Source organism: Xyrauchen texanus, chromosome 30 (genome assembly GCF_025860055.1).
Source record: "Xyrauchen texanus isolate HMW12.3.18 chromosome 30, RBS_HiC_50CHRs, whole genome shotgun sequence".
NCBI classification, from domain to species: Eukaryota; Metazoa; Chordata; class Actinopteri; order Cypriniformes; family Catostomidae; genus Xyrauchen; species Xyrauchen texanus.
In genome coordinates, this window is record NC_068305.1 from 538,410 (window position 1) to 552,029 (window position 13,620).

The 13,620-nt window shown below is 48.1% G+C and overlaps 1 protein-coding gene across 1 annotated transcript in view; it reads left to right on the plus strand.

Annotated features, from left to right (window-relative positions):
* LOC127624116 (cyclin-dependent kinase 19-like) overlaps positions 1-12,201 on the plus strand; it is a 115,317-nt gene extending 103,116 nt beyond the window's left edge. Inside the window, 4 exon segments of the mRNA XM_052098784.1 lie at positions 1,132-1,210; positions 8,230-8,391; positions 8,393-8,440; positions 11,098-12,201. Coding sequence (XP_051954744.1) covers positions 1,132-1,210; positions 8,230-8,391; positions 8,393-8,440; positions 11,098-11,211 — 403 coding nt within the window. The 3' untranslated portion in view covers positions 11,212-12,201.
* The last annotated feature ends 1,419 nt before the right edge of the window (positions 12,202-13,620 follow it).

Below are 13,620 nucleotides of genomic sequence, written 5' to 3' on the forward strand. Positions count from 1 at the left end.
TTTCAGGCAAAGTTGCTCTTCTATCAGCTTGAATCAGTCGGCCCATTCTCCTCTGACCTCTAGCATCAACAAGGCATTTTCAGCCCACAGGACTGCCACATACTGGATGTTTTTCCCTTTTCACACCATTCTTTGTAAACCCTAGAAATGGTTGTGCGTGAACATCCCAGTAACTGAGCAGATTGTGAAATACTCAGACCGGCCTGTCTGGCACCAACAACCATGCCACGCTCAAAATTGCTTAAATCACCTTTCTTTCCCATTCTGACATTCAGTTTGGAGTTCAGGAGATTGTCTTGACCAGGACCACACCCCTAAATGCATTGAAGCAACTGCCATGTGATTGGTTGATTTAGATAATTGCATTAATGAGAAATTGAACAGGTGTTCCTAATAATCCTTTAGGTGAGTGTACAAATACCACTGTTAAGACTATAAAAATAAATAATGAATAAATTTGCATTTTCAAAAGGACAAATACAAAATACACAATTTTTTTTAAAAGATTAAGTAATTGGTAACTGTAAAAAAAAGAGGCAAAAATATTTTAGTTTGAGTGTAAGATAATTGGTTTTACTTTTTATAGATGTTATAGATAACCTCACTGTTGTTGATACGAGTACATTTACATCTGAATCAAACTCAGAATCAATGCTGTAATGTAGAATGAGCATTTCAGTGGGACACAATATGCATATTATTTTGGAAATATATGAACAATATCACTTTTATTATTCGTTTCTGTCTTCGCATTTTCATTGTATAGGCCCCAGATATAGCCCTCATCTGCTTTAATTCAAGATACGCAAGGTTTGGTCTCACATTCATGATGCATACGCTTGCTGAATTTATGAACAAAACGTTCAAATTATGCAATGCATCGCGCAAATAACACAAAAATTGAGTTTTGTGTTTTTGTGCTTTCAAACTCTGTCACAAAATTGGATGGGGGCGTCTCAGTTAAGGGAATGAATTAGGGGATCCTTCATCAAAAAAGGTTGAGAACCTTTGCTCTAGAATGTCATTGTATGTATGGTGTGGCATTAAACAAAAAAACTTATTTTGCAGATTTGTAATAGGAACACAGTGACAGCTCCTTTATAAGAGTTGTAATGTTGTCTTTGGTTTCAGTGTATTTGCAGGATGTCAGATTCCCTACCCCAAACGAGAGTTCCTGAATGAAGATGAACCAGAGGAGAAGACAGAGAAGGTATCCGTGCCTGATTTAGACACCTGCAATCATTCAAGTTTTCCTACATAGAATGTAAACCAGAGGTGTCAGGGATACAGCCTGTGGTGGAGTCCGACCTGTCCTGTTGAAAATATACTATACTATAATATACTACAAAAACAAATGTGTTCATTTATTATAGTGGAATAATATATTCAAACTATTCCCTCTAAAAGAGCAATACACAGCGGCGTTGAACGTCCTTTTCAGGACGCGTCTTTTTAAAGATGCGTTTCCGCCCCTGTGTAGTTCCTGGATGTGGTAGAGTGCTCTCCGCTGGCCACAGGCGCTGTCTCGTGTGTCTGGGCTGTGGTCACACCGAGGCAGTGTTTATTGATGGTTCATGTTCTCACTGCGAGAATATGACAATGGCAATGCTGCGGTCGCGGCATTCCTTCAACCGAAGGAATGCCACTCCAGCCGCCCCCCGCTCTCCCTAATGATGGCCCTGCTGATCGTGCTCACCTCCATCAAGAGGGGACCTGCAAGTGTTCTCTGTCAGCGACACTTGCCTGGAGTTCGGTCCGGCAGACACACATGTGATCCTAAGACCACGGCGGGCTATGTGCCCAAGGTTCCTACCATGCCTTCAGAGACCAGGTAGTGAACCTGCAAGCACTGCCCTGGGAGGAGGCAGACCCAGCCCCTTCGTTGCTGTGTCTGGTACGTGCTTTGCGTACCTATTTGGACCGCACGCAGAGCTTTAGACATTCTGAGCAGCTCTTTGTCTGCTTTGGTGGACAGCGGAAAGTGAACGCTGTCTCCAAACAGAGGCTCTCCCACTGGGTGGTGGACGCTATTTCATTGGCCTATCACACCCAGGCCGTGCCCCCCCTTGCGGGTCCGAGCACACTCAACAAGGAATGTTGCATCCTCATGGGCACTTGCCAGAGGCACCTCCCTGGCAGACATATGCAGAGCAGCGGGTTGGGCAACACCTAATACCTTTGCAAGATTTTACAGTCTCAGGGTAGAACCAGTTTCGTCCTGTGTTTTCTCAGGTCCGAGCCAGTAGAACTCGGTAACACGCTGACGGACTGACCGGGTGGATCGCTTGCACCTAGCGCCCTTTCCCTTGGTTGAGGTAAAACCGTGTGCTTTTTCTCCCTGGTGATCCCACTCACTAGGCTCCCTGGATGACACCTCCCTAGCCCTCTGGGTCCACAATTAAGTAGAGGAATTCGCCGACCCAATCCACTGCGGGAACTCAGATCTACCCTGTACTGGAATAGGTGCTCCACAGGTCAGGGCTCCAACGTGGACTTCCCCCCCTGTGTGTATTTTCCGCAGTACGGTCCCCTTACGAGCGGACCCGCATCTCCCTTGGGCAGTTCCCACTGCCCCCGGTCACCGTGTCTGTAGCAACTCCTCCCTCCGAAGAGGCGGGATCTACCACCATGCCACTTCCCACATGTGACCTAAAAGACCATGTGGTGTATGTCACCACTCTTACCTCCCCCTCTTTGTGCAGGTGTGATCTCCGCAGGGTCTTTTCCCCCTGAAAGAATAGGAAACTGGGTAAGACCCCCTTCCCCGATGCATGTACAGGCCCCAGCCATTGACTCTATGTGAGAAACATAGAGAGAAAAGAGGCCTGGCTAGGCTCTGGAGGGAGGGAACGAGACGTTGTGTCCTCCCGGGCCATGTTGCTGAGCCGAGCCACTGTTGTGGCCAGACTTTTTCCGCTCCTCAGAAAAATCCTGAATGACAGACATTTTCCCGCCTTTATACCCGTATGTCCGAGGGCGGGACATGCAAATTCTGTCTGCCAACTTCTCATTGGCCTTTTTTCATAGATCAGAGGTATATTCGGCGCTCGAGAGACCCCTTGTGTCGCTTCTTCGACATAACGTCTCATTCCCTCCATCAGGGAAAGGAGGTTACATCCGTAACCTAGACAGGGCAGATAAATGCTCTTTGTTGCATAGCTCACAACATCAAGTGATAGGAGCTTTCTTTATTTACGCACAGCATTCCACACATTATTGTTTGATTAATATTCCTTTAATACTCATTTCGTATGTAGACCCTATATGTAATCTAAAGGCATGAGAATTGGTAAATAATATCCGAATGTTTGTGTGAACTATTCCAGTTTGATCTAGCTGAAGGAAGGACTGAGGCAGGAGCCGAGAGAACAGCTTAAATTACGGTGTTGTTGAGCTGTGCACTTTGGTAGTGAAGGGTGAAATGTATCCAAGCAGAAGGCAAACACATGCACAAACAGCATGAAACAATCATCTCACCACTGCAATGCAGGAGTGAGCCAATATTTACTTTAACGTTGAGTGCCATTCGGCTTTTATAATGTGCTTGGAACGGCAGTGTCTTTGTGCAGCATAATGCTATGTTGGCTGTGGATAGGAGGATATAGAAAGGAAATCCAGTTTAACCAGAAGCTATTTGAACTATTACATTTGACCCCTGAGTGACAAAAGTAGTAAACATGAGATTATTAAGACTTATTGGTTGCTAAATGAAATAACTGGCTTTTATATTGTCATTGTTCTAAAGCCAAAAGACATTATTCAAATATTATCACTTATAACATATTTACTAGTAATGTTACTGTAGATGTATACATAAACCAGAAGAGAAACATTTTTAATTTAATAGAACGAATCCCGCACACAATCCTGGCTTGCAAAGAGTATCAAAATGTATTCAGCAACGTCTCGGTCACTCAACCTTCATCAGGCATTTACAAACAGAGTGCAACAGCACCAAATTTAAAATATGTCTTGACCAATCAACACATCTGATGACCATGACATCACATCCAGTGACAATCAATAAAACAGAGAACATCTAGAAAAACACCCATAAATCCAGCACTCTGTTTGTAAATGCCTGTTTGCAACGAGGGGCAGACAGGCAGTCCGGGGGGCAACGAGGGGCAGACAGGCAGTCCACGGGGGGCACAAGGGACACAGAGACAGACCAAGGAGGGCGAGAGGGCAGATAAGCAGTGTCTGGGGGTGTGTGCTGGGAACCAGGTCGGGTGGCCTGGGGAGCTTCCACCGGGTAGGGGCGAGTTTAGGTGGACTGGGAGATGGCCGTAGAGCAGGGGCCGGTTCGGGGGGCCTGGGAGGTGGCCACAGGACAGAGGCCGGTTTAGATGGCCTGGGAGCTGGCCACTTGGCAAGGACAGAGACCGGGTCAGGGAGCCTGGGAGGAGGCCACTGGACAGGGACTGGGTCAGGGGGCCAGGGAAGAGGCCACATTACTGGGACCGGGTCAGGAGGCCTGGGAGGTGGCCACAGGATGGGAACAGGGTCAGGAGGCCTGGGAGGAGGCCACAGGACGGGAACAGGGTCAGGAGGCCCGGGAGGAGGCCACAGGACGGGAACAGGGTCAGGAGGCCCGGGAGGAGACCACAGGACAGGGACAGGTCTAGGAGGCCTGGGAGGCAGCCTCAGGACAGGGACAGGTCCCAGAGGCGGAGCTGAGAGGGGCTCTGGAGATGAAGCTGTGGGAGGTTCTGGAGGCCCAGGAGGCGGAGCCAAGGGAGGCGGACCCATGGAAAGCTCAGGAGGAGCAGGAGGCAGAGCTGAGGGAGGCTCAGGAGGCGGAGCTGAGGGAGGCTCGGGAGGCCCAGGAGGCGGAGCCAAGGGAGCCAGAGCTGAGGGAGGCTCGGGAGGCCCAGGAGGCGGAGCCAAGGGAGGTGGAGCTGAGGGAGGCTCGGGGAGAAGAGCCGTAGGACGCTCTAGAGGCAGATCCCTAGAAGGCTCTGGAGTCTCTGGGAGCAGAGCCGTAGGATGCTCAGGAGGCGGAGCCGTAGGAGGCTCGGGGAGAAGAGCCCTAGGAGGCTCGGGAGGTGGAGCCGCAGGAGGCTCTGGAGGTGGAGCCGTAGGAGGCTCGGGGAGAAGAGCCCTAGGAGGCTCGGGAGGTGGAGCCGTAGGAGGCTCTGGAGGCGGAGTCATAGGTGGCTCGAGAGACTTGAGGGGTGGAGCACTGGGAGGCTCAAGAGGCTTGAGGGGCGGAGCCCTGGAAGGCTCGAGGGGCTCGAGAGGCAGAGCCCTGGAAGGCTCGAGAGGCGAAGCCCTGGAAGGCTCGAGAGGCTTGAGGGGCGGAGCCCTGGAAAGCTCGGAAGGCGGAGCTCTGGAAAGCTCGGAAGGCGGAGCTCTGGAAAGCTCGGGAAACTCGGAAGGCGGAGCTCTGGAAAGCTCGGAAAACTCGGAAGGCGGAGCTCTGGAAAGCTCGGGAGGAGGAGCCCTAGAAGACTTGAGAGACTTGAGAGACTTGGGAGGCAGAGCCCTGGAAGGCTCGAGAGGCTTGAGAGGCGGAGCCCTAGGAGGCTCGAGAGACTTGAGAGGCGGAGCCCTGGAAGACTCGGGAGGAGGAGCCCTGGAAGGCTCGAGAGGCTTGAGAGGCGCTGGCTCTAGGATGGGCATGACCACTGGCGCTGGCTCTTGGGCGGTCGTGGCTCCTGGCGCTGGCTCTTGGGCGGTCGTGGCTCCTGGCGCTGGCTCTTGGACGGTCACGGCTACTGGCACTGGCTCTTGGACGGTCAAGGCTACTGGCACTGGCTCTTGGGCGGTCCGAGGCTTCAGGCGCTGGCTCTAGGGGTCCGGCCACTGGCGCAGGCTCTCGAGGCGTCACGGCTACTAGGCTGGCTCTGGTCGTCATGGCTACTGGCACTGGCTCTTGGACGGTCGAGGCTACAGGCGCTGGCTCAGGGACGGTCGAGGCTACAGGCGCTGGCTCAGGGACGGTCGAGGCTACAGGCGCTGGCTCACAGATATTTGAGGCTACAGGCACTGGCTCATTGACGTCTGAGGCTACAGGCACTGGCTCACGGATATCTGAGGCTACAGGCACTGGCTCATTGACGTCTGAGGCTACAGGCACTGGCTCACAGATATCTGAGGCTACAGGCACTGGCTCATTGACGTCTGAGGCTACAGGCACTGGCTCACTGACTTCTGAGGCGACAGACTCGCTCACAGTGACATGCGTTGGCGCAGGCTCGCTCACAGTGACATGCGTAGGCGCAGGCTCGCTCACCGTGACAGGCGTGGGCGCTGGCTCGCTCACCGTGACAGGCGTGGGCGCTGGCTCGCTCACCGTGACAGGCGTGGGCGCTGGCTCGCTGACCGTGGAAGGCGTGGGCACAGGCTCGCTGACCGTGGAAGGCGTGGGCTCTGGCTCGAAGACCGGGGCAGGCGTGGGCCGGAAGGCGGAAGCCCGTCTTCTCTCCCTCCTCCGGGCAGACGAAGAGGGCCGCGCTGGCTCGTGGAAGGCGACTGACGTGAGGGTAACCTCGTTGACAGGTGGAGTTGGTGTTACAGGGGGCACCGGGGGTGGCTGAAGAGACACCACTGTGGACGGTGAGGCAGGGTCCTTCTCAGCAACGTCCACCGCGAGCGGTGAGTCGCACACCAGTAGGGTCGCCACCAGGAAGTCGCGGAGGGTCCAGTCACGCGTCGCCTGTGGCAGCCGCTCCTTCAGTGCAGGGTGCAGATTGCCCCTGAAGAAGACCACCAGAGTGTAGTCCGGGAAATCCGAAATACTCGCCAGCTTAAGGAAGTCGTGGATGTGGTCCTCTATAGGGCGGTCTTCTTGCCTCAAGCAGAGCAGGTGGTAATTTGCTTGTTGAACCGCTGGATCCATGGTGGTCTATCGTTCTGTTACGAATGAGGTCGGAGTCAGACAAGGGATGAGGATCCAAATGCGGGTTTATTGATAAAAGGAAACAAACAAAACTACCACGATGGGCAAAATGAAAACAAAACACGAAAACACAGGAACTGGAAACACGGGAACACAGGCATGGGAGCGAGCATAAACTACGCACAACAACATTCAACGATAGACCAGGACTGAAACATAAACCAGGATATAAATACAAAACATAGGACAAAGGGGCCAATGAACAAACAGAACTCAAACTAGGTAACAAGGTGATTAACAGAAGCAAATGACAAATTAACAAGGGCAGGTGAAAACAATGAACAGTGAACACGAGGGAAAACAAGACTATGGAGTTACAAGGGTGCCAAAAGTGAAAACTAAGGAATGCAAAAAGTGACAAAAATGGCAAACAAGAGGGAACAGTGAAACAAGACAGGGTAACCGTTACAGATGGACATTTCAAGAGCGTTGCATTCTTCTGATAGGATTCTTATAATTTTGGACTTTTTTGAGTAAGATCTGTTTTTTGGCCCATTCGACCTGTCGTTAGAAAGCTACCTTATAATAATGTACATCTGAATACATGTGTTGGTTGGTAGGTTGTCATTTTTTTTACATTTACAATAGATGTTTTTCTACAAGTTCTGTTGATCGATTCAGCAATGAATTAATCAAATGATTGAGAAAAGCATCATAATTGGGCAGATGTCCAGATGTGTGGTGCAGTCAAGCGCATTTTCTGCATTTTCATAGAGCCGATTCAGATGCCTGATCACAGTAGTGGAATGATGCTCTACAGATTTAGTAAAGGATGCCAGGTCATATGAGTCGGCCACAGCACTCAAAACTGACCAGCAACACAACAGATTTTTGCCATTATTCCTTTAGTGAATTGTATATTAAACCAATGCAGACAGTGTGTGCAAGTAAACAATGCAGCCAAAGTTTTCTGAGCTATATGCTGTGAAATCACTGATGTAAGCAAACAGTCATTTAGCTGATGCTATTATCCAAAGACACAAGGAGAATGCCAGGAGAATCCCCTAGGAGCACAAAACATATTCAACAACACAAACAAATCAAACCTTTTTCCAACTGCATTTCATCAATATTAAAACATTTATCACATGTGCTGAAATAATGAAATGGCCTTGATCAAACTACCAGTGGATTTTATTATAATGTGTGAGTTGTGGATTTTTTACATTGTGTGTAATAGCAATGAGGTTTCATTGCAATGGCATTTATGGAAGAAAAGTTGGATAAGCATCCCGCAATGATCTTAACTTGACCCTCCATTTGATTTCCAGTGGGATGAATGCACCTTAAGTAATATCAGCATTTCCATTGTGTCTCTTCTTTAGAATCAGACCCAGCAGCACCAGCAGACAGCTGCGCAGACGCAAACACAGACACAGCAGGCTCCATCCCAGCAGAGCTCAGCGCAGACAAACGGCATGTCAGGCACCGCAGGGGCCAACACAGGCCCCTCCATGCAGCATGGACAGGACCAGGGGCCTCCTAACAAAAAAAACACGTACCTCAGGAACTAGCATTCTTCAAACAGACTACCAGGTGAGAGAAAGAAGGTTCAGAAGTAAAAGACACTAATTAATAACTGTTTCCTGTATTGCAGTGATTCTTAACTGGTGCCTTACAACCCAATAATGCCTGTTCTGATAGGCTCAAACTGTCCTGAACACAAATAATACAAATCAAATAATCATGCGTAGTTAGGATAACAAAAAAATAGGTTTATTTTTTAAAAGGCAGGACAAAATGCTTCCCACATCTTTTGCTGTTGACGTCAGGCACTGCATCAAGTCAAACACTAAATTAGACAGATGTTAGCATGTTGTGTGACATGTCCTCATCCTTGGAAACCATGAATAAATGTATATAATTAAAACATGACACAAACCAACCTATATAAAATTTGGGTTCAATTGCTACATGGATAAACGTTTTGCGCCAACCACAATGTTTTTGTTTGTTTGGTTGTTTGTTTTTCGAAATTAAGACATGTCTGTGATTTTAATTACATATTTGTTTACAGTCACTGAGCACTTTATTAGATACACCTGTATATCTACTTATTCATGTGATTATATAATCAGCCAATCATGTGGCAGCAGTGTAATGTATAAAATCAAATACAATTTTTGCTGATAAGGCAACGGTGCAAATGCACCCACAAAATCACTGCTGAACACAGTTTGCACACTCGATTCTGATCTTGCGGTCTGATTCGGAGCGCTACATATGCAGTGAGAGGTGCAGTGAGAGATGCAGTGAGAGGAGCAGTTAAGGTTAATGTAATGTGTGTCTCTCTTTTTGAACACAATAGAAACACTGCAGTTATGCCAATTCTGTATGTTAGTATTTAAATATGGGTGCAAATAGTATCGGCCTTAATTTAAACACACATACTCTATAAAAGATGCGCTACATACACAATCGAACGCCAGAAGTAAATAAGGGATAATGTACAGTCAGATGGTTGTTATCGCAAAATAAACCCAGACAGGGTGTGGAGGGGTCTTTGCATCATCCTGAAGGGGTTTATTTTGTGATAACAACTGGTTGACTGTACACTATCCCAAGTTTTATACAGCTACTAAGCAAATTAATATATAAATGGACATAAAGATTGATTTACGTTGAAATTGTGCAATTATGTGAAAAGTAATATATCGCTGAATAGCTGAAGTCCACTTCTGTTGGTGTTTATTTTGAAAACATTACCATTTGACTTCCTGTCAAATAAATAAATAAATGGACATGAAACATTTATTTGAGTTGAGATTATTTTATTAGAATAAGTAGAAAAGATTTATCAGACTGGATGAGCGGTCTAATACATTGTGGCAGGGCGGAGGGCGGGGCCGGGTCGTGATCCTACGCACCCGGTCCCGTATTAAGGTGCGTACACACTGCCAGCGACTTTATCGCTGCAGGTCGCCAGTGGCTGGCGGTGAAGTCGCTAGTGGGTGTTCCCACTACTGGTTTTTGCTGTTGACAGGGAATCTCTTTTCTTGCCACTAAAAACAAACATTTTGGAGGGAAAAGACTAAATATAAATGGAATCAGTACATAAAATGCTTTATATCAAAGATGAATGAGAAACAAGGCGTGCTGTTTGCCAGAGCGGCTGTTTATCTGCGGCGAAAATGCAAATGCCGGTCTGTCCGGGTCCATAAAATCCCCGCGATCTCAGATACACCTTTCCACGCAGTATTTTTCTTAAAAATGTCCTTGTACGTGGGAAGAGACATAGAGCACTGGAAAATTTCTAACAGCAAGAATTAGCCTTTCATCCACCTTTCCGTTACTGCAGGAGCTGAGAGAGAGAGAGAGGATCACGTGAGCTCTCCCGTCTTCTCTCCTATTGGCTGTTGCTTCCGTTAGTCGCTCCAAAGTTGAACTTTTCTCAACTTTGTCGCGTCGCTGGACACACCCACATCTAGCGCCAACGGTCGCGACAGCTCGTGTCACTGGAAGTCGCTGTGCTCGCATTGAAAATGAATGGTATTGAGTCGCTGTCGCGCGCGATGTCGCTGGCAGTGTGTACGCACCTTTAGGCTAATCAAACCTCCGAGGTATAAAGGTCGACTGCAGGGTGTCGTGCGGGAGAGAGAGATAATTTATGGACATGTCCGTCGTGTGTGTTTTATATTGTCTTTTAAGTTTCTCATTAAAACTATTATTTAAATTGAAAGCCGGTTCTCGCCTCCTCCTTTCCATTGAATACCATTACATACATCTTAATCCCCAGATGTGCGGTTGTTACAGACCGCTAGATGGCGCCATCGACTAATCAGAATCAAGTATTCCAGCACGTTATTTAATAATAGCATATAAATAATGTACTTAAGTATTAGCTATTTTTTAAAAGTGAGACTACTGTATTCTGAATTCTTCATGCTCCAGAGACTGTTACTGTATTCATTTTCCATGTTTTAGCCAGTTTGGGATATTCCAGTGCATGTAGGGCATTTTTTTTTGGTGTAACAGTGTATTCACGATGCAAGTTACACATTACGCAATAGTAAACAAAACATTTTGTCAGTATTTCATTGATCCTAATTAAGACCCAAAATCTTAGTTTGCTTTTATTTGATCCTATTATAACCATTACAACAAGCTTTGTCAATGTATGACACAGCTAAGTGCTGTGCTTGCCCTGATTTTCACAGAAATAATCCAGTTATTTGTCTCTTTTGTCGTTTCAGCACTCCAGCTCTCGGCTTGGTTACCAGAGCAACATCCAAGGCTCCACCCAGTCACAAAGCACTGTGGGATACTCATCTTCATCTCAGCACTCGCACCAATCCCACCGATACTGAGACTCAAATACACACATAAGTACTCAAGCAAATTTGTAACCACAAGCAAGGCAAGTCAACATTGTCATTCAAAAGAAAATGCTTAACTGTGGACGATAGTGGATAGACTAATATCTATTAAAGTGTCTGTCTTGTAATACCCCAGCCCGCCTCTTATACTTATCAAACTGCAGTTTAACCCCTTACAAATCCCTGCCTGGCTTCCCACAATTATCAGCAAATGTCACGTCCAATCAAAGCACAACCCTACAAACTCTTCATTTTGATCAGCACCCTTCTAAAGCACTGAAGCCATAGCCCGTTGACCAAATATTTACCATCACCCTTCAGTTTTCTCAATAGTACCTCAATACATTTAAACACCAACTAGACCATATAACCATCTAAAGGGTTAGCTTCTTCATCAAGTCTGGTTTACTACCCTTAGACCAAATATTAGACACATCAATGCCAACAAATGCTATCTGGGTGAATCTCACGAGACTTGTCAATAACTTGTTTTATATTTCACCCCAAAATCAAAAGAAAGAAATGCAAAGTTATATTATGTTTAAATAGGTTGTAAGCACTGTTAGTCATTCTGAAACTTTTTCAAGAATTGTAAAAATTGTAAGAATTTTCCAAGAATTAGACACGCCCCTTCTTTACAAAACCCCGCCCATCTAAGACACACTTGCACATTGAGGCCATTGTAATGAAAGTGGTCAAAAGCAGCGGTGGCGAAATAGTGTTCTTGCACAATGAACTAAAAACGTCTAGGTTACGTACGTAACCTCCGTTCCCCGATGGAGGGAACGAGACGTTGTGTCAGAGAAGCGACACTAGCGGTCTCTCTTGAGCGCCGATATATACCTCTGTTCTATGAAAAAAGGCCAATGAGAAGTTGGCAGATGGTATTTGCATATCCCGACCCCGGACATGCAGGTATTTAAGCGGGGTGAATACGGGAGTTCATTCAGGATTTTTCTGAGGAGCCGGAAATGGTCCGGCCACAACAGTGGCTCAACTCAGCGACGTGGCGGGGAAGACACAACGTCTCATTCCCTCCATCGGGGAACGGAGGTTACATACGTAACCTAGATATTCCCCTTCTGTCGCTCTCTCCACGTTGTGTCAGAGAAGCGACACTATGGGTCCACTTTTAAACGTGCCATGCGCTGAGCCGTGTACGTTAACTGCTGATACAGGAGCGGGCATGTATTCTTACGTGCAAAGGCGACCAGCTTTATCAGACTGCACGTACCCTTCCCCAGTGCCCCATTAAAGCCATCAGAATCCTTCTGGTTACCCTGGAGAGGGGAACAAGTTGATGCTTGCCAACCTGGGAACGGGCCAAGCCTGGCTGGGCCTCTTTTCTCTCTATGTTTCTCGCATAGAGCAACTACGGCCGGGGCCCTTACATGCATTAAAGGAAGGGGGTCTTATCCCGTTTCCTATTCTTTCAGGGGGAGAAGACCCTGCGGAGACCACACCTACCCAGCAGGGGAGGCAAAGAGTGGCCAATATGGCCGCTTTAGGACCTATGTGGGAACGTTTGCGCGGTGGTAGATCCAGCCTCGTAGACGGGGGAAGCTTACAGCACGGTGACCGATGCAGCTGTAACTGCCTAAGGGAGACACGGGAGTCCACTCATGAGGGGACAGTACTGCGGAATTACACACAGGGGGAGTCCGAACAGGAGGCCTTAACCTGTGGAGCACCTATTCCAGTACAGGGTAGATTGAGTACCCATAGTGGCTTGGGTCGACGAGTTCCTCCGCTGAACTGCGGACTCAAAAGGGCTAGGGAGGAATCAACCAGGGATCCAAGATGGGGTCTCCTGGGAACAAAAGCGCACTATTTTCCCTTGGCTGAGGGAAAGGACGCCAGGCGCAAGCGATTCACCCAGCCAGATCGTCAGCTTGTTACCGAGTTCTACGGGCTCGGACCTGAGAGAACACAGGACGATACTGACTCAACTCGGAGATTGTAGAATCTCACGAAAGTGTTAGGTGTTTCCCACCCTGCTGGTCTGCAGATGTCTGCTAGGGAGGTGCCCCTGGCCAGTGCCCATGAGGACGCGACACTCCTGGTTGAGTGAGCTCGGTCCCGCAAGGGGGGGCACGGCCTGGGTGTGATAAGCCAGTGAAATGGCGTCGACAACCCAGTGGGCGAGCCTCTGTTTGTAGACAGCGTTCCCTTTCTGTTGTCCCCTGAAGCAGACAAAGAGCTGCTCAGAACGTCTAGAGCTCTGTGTGCGGTCCAGATAGATACGCAAAGCATGTACCGGACACAGCAACGAAAGGGCTGGGTCTGCCTCCTCCCGGGGCAGCGCTTGATAATTAAGTTGTGCTTACCTAGAGACTTGCCGTCTATCGTGTCGTGGTGAGCAGCGATGGTGGCGACATACACCTTGAGGGTGGAGGGGGA